Below are 7,960 nucleotides of genomic sequence, written 5' to 3' on the forward strand. Positions count from 1 at the left end.
TTGTTTTTTTTAATTTTATTTATCTTTCTTTTATATTTATAAGGGGTCGCCAGGAAACTCGCAATCATAAATGGGGTTGTGAATGAAAAAAGTTTAAGAAGCCCTGCTCTAGTGCAAGGGATGTACCATCTAAGATTATTGCAAAAATTAATTAATCGGGTGTCCCTCCATCAGGAGGCGTTAAAGTTGGTCAATATTGATTTGGTTATTGTAGCTAACTTTTAACCAATTTTAATGATTGAGAAGTCCCTTGTCTACTGTAGATTGCGAAATAAAAATGTTGTGAAACCCCAATCTATTTCTGTAATAATCTCATAATGGCCCACTTCGAATTTATGGGCCACTAACGTAGTCTCCCACTATTACGTAACTAACTATTAAAAATATTCTTTGGCATATGTTTTTGAATTTGTATGCATTAACAAGGATTTGAAATTTTCCTTAATCATTTGCCCCTTCGTTTCAAGGACATAACTAATTCAAAAAAGGGGGTAGCGTTACGTAGCTATTTCCGTTTTCCGTCTTAATCTCCTTAACTCTCGAGTCGTAGTTCGTGTTGGGTTTGACCTCCTGTATGAGCTCCGATTCGTATTTAGGTGACATGTTCGAGTACCTCTCGGGTGACCCGCTTAATGTGTGTTCAACATACTCGATTTTTGCTCCCATCGAGTTTTCCTCTCCTGTGGGAGAATGGGTTTGCAACATGGAATATTCCCGGGATATTGGCGGACTCTGGTTGGCCAACGGGGCCCCATATTCGTGACTTCTCATCGGAGCGCTAAACAATTGACCATCGTGAGTGTTTAGCATGTAGGAGTACCCGTTTTGGGGAGAGCCAAAACCTGAATAGGGCGCCGATGGGGAGTTGATCAAGTTTAAGTGAGGCCCCAACTCGTACGTCGAGGGGTAGCTCCAGGAGTCAACTGACGTTGTAGTGCCTAAGGAGGGGTTATTTTGAGTAAATGAATTGAGGGGGTTATTAAAATTGGAGGCAATGTTGGAGTTGGGAGAGTTGGATGCAATGTAACCGGTTTTTCGAGGTGGTTCCCGTTTTCGCCATTTGGCTCGACGGTTCTGGAACCAAACCTGAACCCTGGACTCGCTCAGGTTTAGTTTCAAAGCCAATTCTTCGCGTGCAAACACGTCCGGATAAGGAGCTCGTTCGAACGCTCTTTCTAATTCTTCCAACTGGAAAGCAGTAAATGTTGTTCTGAAAAGATATTAAATACTATGAATAAAACATTGAAAAAATTGATTAATTAACGTTTACACGTTAATCTAATAGCAAACCGATATTTTATTGACGAAGAGAATTGTGAATGAAATGAAATGTTTGTTCCTATAATTTATCAAAGAAAATATAGACAGAAGGTCATCAAACAACATTTTAAAACCTTCCTTTCTGTAATGGATAAATCAATTAAACTCTATAGGTGTAATGGTAAACAAATTATATTATATTTTGTATTGCATACAAAAGTCTACATATAAGTACTATCGGTAAAGGATAACAATGTTGTGTAATGAAATTCTTTAGTAAGTATAATGTTATGAATTACATAAATGTGAATGAATGAAGTTGTAAAAAACAAATAAGGTCGTAAATGTACAATAAAACTCTTACAAATTCCGTATATTTCATTCAATTTGCATCTTTTGTTTAATCTCAACTGTATGCAATTTAGACGATCAAAAATTCCTGATGAATAATTCAAATTAGTTACGCATTTCTGGCACGCGCCCTAAACAAAATACCTATCAACATCTGACATCTGCCTTTTTTATCTTTGACCGAGGAGAGTAATGTTATTTCCTGTATTAAAGTGCACATGACGCCGATCCTGCATTTTTGCCACCTACACCCTCACAGGACCAAATGGTTTACAAGCGGTAACAATTAGCACTTGGCATCGTTTTGACATAGGGATAAGCGATTAGATAGGGGGCATTGTTATTGTAAATGTGGTAGTCCAATAAATAACATCAGCAAGATTAATACGAACCCTTTTCGTGAATGAGTCTTTTGGGCTAGATTTCTTATTGCAGAAATAAAAAGCACATTTGTCTTGTAACGAAAATGCGTTTTTGCGAAATCGAAGTAAATGATTTATCATTTCAGCTATTTTTTAACCAATTTTCAAATTTGGGATCAAAAATTTCGCTCTTTATAGTGGTTTAAGCTAATTTTAATTTGTATGATGTAAAAACGCGACAGGGTGTCGTAAGATGACATGTGTTTAGACGAAAATGAATTTTTGCATAATCTAAGGAAATGATTCGTAATTTCGGCTCCTTTTTAACCAATTTTTTCAAATTCTGACGCTTCAAATTTCGCTCTTTCACGCGGCTCAACCAAATGCAAGGAATGCATGGAACTCCCGACTCATGGATCTATGACTATTTCGGTTATGCATTTCTTGTACAAATTGAAAATTATTTAGACGTTATTTATAAATTTTAATTTATTTATCTTTTATTTTTTTATTTTTGTCGAAAGGGGACCTCGAAATGTCTTATTCACCCAGCCGTGAATGTCCGAGATCTACCACTGGGCCTGATTTACTATCTGGGAATGTTCCAGAATTATTATGAAATTTGTCCAAATCCTTATGAAATATTGAATTGAATTGGATATCTAACGGAATTGTTAAAGAATATCAATTATAATTTGCGATAGTAGATTGACTGGCTCATTTTGTAGGTCTCCAAAGACACCCTTGTAATACCCCCTTACAAAAGACTCACTTACCTTGTCTTTTTCTTCTTCACCCCGTTTGTCTCCCCTTTCTTTTTTTCATTCTTTTTCTGGGTAGTATTAGAAGTCGACGAAGGAATCTCAGAACTAGGCATACTCTGTTGTGAACGAAGGATTATGATATCGTCGTTTTTCCTTTTATTACCATTCGATTCGTTGTTGTTAACACTTTCCATACCATGATGGAACAGTCCGAGATCGTGTTGCATCGGTGAATTGTCCATTTTCGACGTTTGTCCTTTATAATCCAAAGACGAGTTCATACCGCCGAACATGTCCTGCTGCTCCTGGAGACCCAGCATCATTTGTATCGAATGAGTGTTGAGATTGTCTCCGTGTTTGTTTTGAAGAAGAGTGGAACTCAAAGACGGCAGAGGTTGATTGGAATAGTTACCGAACGATGGGTCTTCAAAAGGACCGCTGTCCATTGTTTTTTATCGATCGATCGATCGATCGGAGACAAACACTGGATTTCAGCTTTCAGACAATATTTTTGATTGTAGTTGTAATTTAGCGAGCAGCCCGTTTGCTTAATTGAATTCACAGTTTCGATTTATCTAATTGCTATTAGTCCAATAAAAATTAAGCCGATTAAGGCAAATTGTGACAATTTAGTTCACAGTGCTGCGGCTACTGACTTCTAACATTATTATTTTATCCAATTTATATTTAACAAGGTAAATTGATCGACCAACGGCAGAAAGCTGACCAAGGATTCCCTCGTTTCCTACTGGCTGCGATAGTTGCCGAGAGGGAACAAACGGCCAATCAAAAAAAATCGCACCAGAGCTCGTCCCTTCAGGACCCTGATGCTGTGCTGGTATCACTGAGGCAGTGATGCTTACATTGAGATCTTTCCATGACCGAATGATGTGATTTGGTTACGATAGAGTTAATTTCTTTTTTGCTTATTACGATCTACTTAATTATATTTCTGCTTTTTTAAACTCATCTGATTTCATCAGGATTTTCCCTACGTACTTTGTGCATGTCCTTTCTTTTTCACAAAAGGATAATTGCCGGAAACTTAAAAAATGCTTATCAATAAATTCGCACCATTCAATGTCTTAATTGTAGATATACATCCAAATTGAAAATTCTATATTTTCAAACAATTTTACTACTTGGTGTATACATTTAACGAAAACTTATATAAAAAACTATTTTTTAAAAATAAAATAACCATATGCGTATTTTCCCTTCTAGATATTAGAACATACTACGTTAAGTATTAGTATACATCAATATTGTTTTGAAGTTATTGTGTACATAATCTGTAAAAAATTGGTTTATGTAATATAATAATCCTATACATTTCTTTAACAAAATTGATTTCCTTTTTTCAGATGGTTTATACTATTCGTGGGACAATTAGCTTACTGAATCATGGTAAGTCATTTTAATTATTATAAATATTTATATTTCTTGCTTTCGTTTTTTTTTTTGTATCATATTGTATACCCTGCTCAATAATATGTTTTACTGGATTTGTAACTTTCTTGTAGTTTTGGTATTTTTGCCAAATTGTTCTCCGTGAATCTGATTGAATGTCTATATCTTACCTATTTTAGTATTATTGAAATAAGTTTATTCGATCTGACTTCACCTTCTGAAATATTTTTATTGATAAAAGAATATGGCATTCGTTCTTCTATCGCATAATACGCTACTAATACCTTTGACTTGTCGATTATCATTTTCGATGGTGGTCACGTGTGGCAGACCCTTGTGCCCTTTGAAATCGTATGAGGGCTTGTGCCCTTAATTACCTTTTTTCTTGTGGGAATTTTGTAGGCAAGATTTGCTACAAATGATGAGGGCACTTTCTCATAACATACCTACATACACAGACGCCAGACCATTAAATATTGCGTCTAACATTGCTAACGATTAGTTTGATTTTAAGTTTAATTCTGGGAGTCAAATAACTAAAGAAGGGAAAGACGCTAGAAATATAAAATAAAAAATTACGCAGGATCGGGTAGCTTTCAACAAAAAAGAATCCCTTATCGTTTGAGGTGTGGCGTTAAAGGCGGATGCTAAAAATATTGTGGATAGAAAAGGTTAGAAATGAAGAGGAATTAGAAATAGTACCAGAACAGAGGGCACTATGAAAGTTAATAGGAAATATGCGAGATTGATTGATAGATATGATGGATTAGTTTGACGTTAGGGGCATATTAAAAGCAGAAGCAGGAAATACCTAGATAGCGGTTAATTTATTTATACAAACCATTAAACCACCCTTAACTTATTCCTTTGAGAATATTTAAACTGTTTACTGTTCTATTTTTGTGAAACGGCATACTTTAAAGTAAATAAGAATAAGATAAAGATACAAAAATGTTGAAGCCAACCAACAGTGTTATATTTTATTGTCAATGCAATAAATTTCATTAAACAATTAACAGATAATTTTAGTTTACTCTTATGATACTTACATCTATTTTGTATATCATTTTAAATTTTACATTTTACAAAACAACAATGTACACATGTGCATATAATTGAAAAGAATAATCCAGTGCATTAGTTAAACTTTTTTTTTAAAGTCGGTGAACAACAATAGCGCTTAAAATAGTTTGAGATGTTGTTAAAATAGAGAAATGGAAACTAGAATTATTATAATATATACATTATATTTAATTATTATTCGTAGTAAATACCAAAACACATGCCCACTATATATACAAACATATTTTCTTCAGTATAAAGTGCGTAGCTATCTCTCTGAGGGTCCCACAAAAAGCCCAGGATAGACAATACGTCTTGGGATCTTTTCTCTCCTATAGTCACAACAGCTACTATTTTGTACCTAACAAATATCACATTGAACACAATTTTGTTTAAATATTATACGGTGTATAATGTATTTACAGGATAACTTTTGTAAGGAAGTCATAAACAAAACTAAATAAAAATGGACAGATAGATCCACGAGTGATCCTATAAGGTTTCCGTTTTTCACTCGAACCCTAACCCGAGAACCTTAACCTAACATTGTAGTTATGTGTAACTGCAAATGACAATTTATATTCACAAAATTTTTTTGTTGAAAGATTTAACACGTTATGTTCAGACCATAGAATTCTTAATTAATTTTTCTGTAATCTGTAGGTAAGTAAAGAACTATTTTCAGTATTTTTTCAAAATTTTAGATTCGGTAGTTATGGAAATAAGAAGGAAATGATCAATTTTCATCTATTTTCTTAAATAATTATATAACTATTTATTTTAAGATTATAAAAAGAATATATTTGAGACCTCTACAACAAGCCCTGTCATTTGATAAATCTCACAGTACCTACAGATTGCAACTTTGTTATTTCTAAAAATCTTAACATATTTTTATAAACCGAAAAATTGATGTTCGTATAGATATTTTAATTTATCACATAATTGTTAACCTTTCGATTTCCGTTATTATTGTTAAGTTGACTCACCTGTCATACTGTTGCTCCTTAACTTTATCCTTAATCATTTCCGATAATGTCTGGCATAATTTGGCGCATTTAACGGGGTCGTAGGTCAAGTTATCGATGGCATCTTCTAAGAATACTCTTATTATTTTTTGTACTTGGTCTGAACTAAACTTTTTCTTCGGTTCTAGCTGATAAGTGTTCATCAACGTTACAGATCTTTTTGGTGATGAAACGTTCGACATTTTTTTTAATATAATATGTAATAAAAAAGGAATAAATATCGTGAAATATCAACAATTACAGCACGCTGCAATTTTTAACAGGAATATATGTAGCTAAATTGATAAATAAATATACAAATTATTGATCAAATGGAACTAGGTTGCCATGGTAGGCTAAAGAAAAGGAAAAGCATTTAGAACGTATGAAAGAATTAATAAGTTTGCAATTCTGACTTTTACTTAATGATAATTTTTAATTTTTCCTTGGTCGTGACATTGAATGTTAGTCGAAGGTCGATTTGAAATATTTAACTGGGAACCCCTACTTATGAGTTTAAATTCGGAAAATTTTGCTATCTTGAGTGGTAACTCACGACTTGACTTGATATTTATTTATGCTACTTGGGCTTTTTAGTTTTTTTATGTCAAGTGTTTAACGTAGCCTTTTGAAGAACACAGTATTGTATTTTTTTTTTAAATTATTACGTAAATGTTCAGTTTTTCAATTTTTGCTTAGATTACTCTGAATGTTTTACAAATCATAGTTTATTTAACTCCTCAATCATTTCATAATAGTCTAAGACTGTCTTAGTATTCTCTGTTTTCTTCAAGTAATATTAAAAAGTTCGAAATTGTTTGACATCAAGACAAATAGCAAAATTGCAAAATCAAGTCAAGTTAAATAGTATTTTCTGAAAAGCTTGATTTTCAAGTTAAATTAACTAACTTGCAAAAGCATCAAACTATGTTAGTTGACTTTATTCATCATTACTACAGGGATCCAAATGATACTCTTTTGACTTTACGTTTCGTTTAAGAATGACCTTAACATAATAATTAAGTAATGTTTTAAAAAACGCATAAATTCCGTATTTTTCGTTTGTTAGTATAATAAACGGTACTTATAAATGTAGGCTCGTGTAATAGCTGATAGAGTTGATGAGATGTTTTTAGCCCCAAGCCTGTTTGACGATTGCTGTAATTGTAATAATAAACGTTGTGCGACCATCACATTTGGCTCAATCGCCAGTAAGTGAATTTATCAATTTACCCAATTTTTGCCCATTAACGACAATGTCTATTAGTGCAGCTATTAGTATATTAGTTTAACAGCCCAGATTCCTTAATGCAATCCAACTCAATATTGTCCAATTGTTGCTATTAAAACATTTCACACACACTAAATGTCCATCAGTCATATACCAGCTACAAACAACGGAGGGTTGTTTTCCCTTCACAATCTTTTTTGACTTCGTAGCAGCAACAAGTGACATTAAAACTGCTTCTTTTGTTTTCGAAATTTAAAACGAAAGTTTCGTTTCGTTTTTGTTTCGTCCTGGTGGTTTTTGTTTTTCATTTAAAACGTTTGTGTGGTGAAATGTGCCAAATGGATATTGTATTTCTGGTGTCGCGTATGACAATCATAATAATTGTTGTACAAATTTGTTGTACATAGTGCAGAGTGTTTGTGCGTGTTAGTTGTATGCATGTATGACAAATCCATTGCAGGAAAGGACTCGTGGTCAATTGATCTTGCATATATATATATATATATACCTGAA

At 33.3% G+C, this 7,960-nt stretch overlaps 2 protein-coding genes across 2 annotated transcripts; both read right to left on the minus strand.

Moving 5' to 3' along the window:
• LOC108740676 (retinal homeobox protein Rax) lies at positions 1–3,393 on the minus strand. Its single transcript, XM_018475080.2, has 2 exons — positions 2,750–3,393; positions 1–1,210 (listed from the first exon to the last, which is right to left on the minus strand). The coding sequence occupies exons 1-2, from the start codon at positions 3,181–3,183 to the stop codon at positions 475–477; spliced, it is 1,170 nt and encodes a 389-aa protein (XP_018330582.1). The 5' UTR covers positions 3,184–3,393; the 3' UTR covers positions 1–474.
• Positions 3,394–5,331: 1,938 nt separating this feature from the next.
• LOC108740666 (tctex1 domain-containing protein 1) lies at positions 5,332–6,419 on the minus strand. Its single transcript, XM_018475068.1, has 2 exons — positions 6,199–6,419; positions 5,332–5,570 (listed from the first exon to the last, which is right to left on the minus strand). The coding sequence occupies exons 1-2, from the start codon at positions 6,417–6,419 to the stop codon at positions 5,405–5,407; spliced, it is 387 nt and encodes a 128-aa protein (XP_018330570.1). The 3' UTR covers positions 5,332–5,404.
• Positions 6,420–7,960: the final 1,541 nt, after the last annotated feature.

This window comes from Agrilus planipennis, unplaced genomic scaffold (genome assembly GCF_000699045.2).
Source record: "Agrilus planipennis isolate EAB-ADULT unplaced genomic scaffold, Apla_2.0 scaffold177, whole genome shotgun sequence".
Lineage (NCBI taxonomy): Eukaryota > Metazoa > Arthropoda > Insecta > Coleoptera > Buprestidae > Agrilus > Agrilus planipennis.

What these genes read in the sequence shown, in the direction of transcription:
- LOC108740676 (XM_018475080.2), bottom strand. Translation starts at nt 3,183, where the DNA reads ATGGACAGCGGTCCTTTTGAAGACCCATCGTTCGGTAACTATTCCAAT. An exon ending in GTGAAGAAGAAAAAGACAAG is followed by an intron (nt 1,211 to 2,749) that starts GTAAGTGAGTCT and finishes ATATCTTTTCAG; the next exon opens with AACAACATTTACTGCTTTCC.
- LOC108740666 (XM_018475068.1), bottom strand. Translation starts at nt 6,419, where the DNA reads ATGTCGAACGTTTCATCACCAAAAAGATCTGTAACGTTGATGAACACT. An exon ending in AAGGAGCAACAGTATGACAG is followed by an intron (nt 5,571 to 6,198) that starts GTGAGTCAACTT and finishes GATATTTGTTAG; the next exon opens with GTACAAAATAGTAGCTGTTG.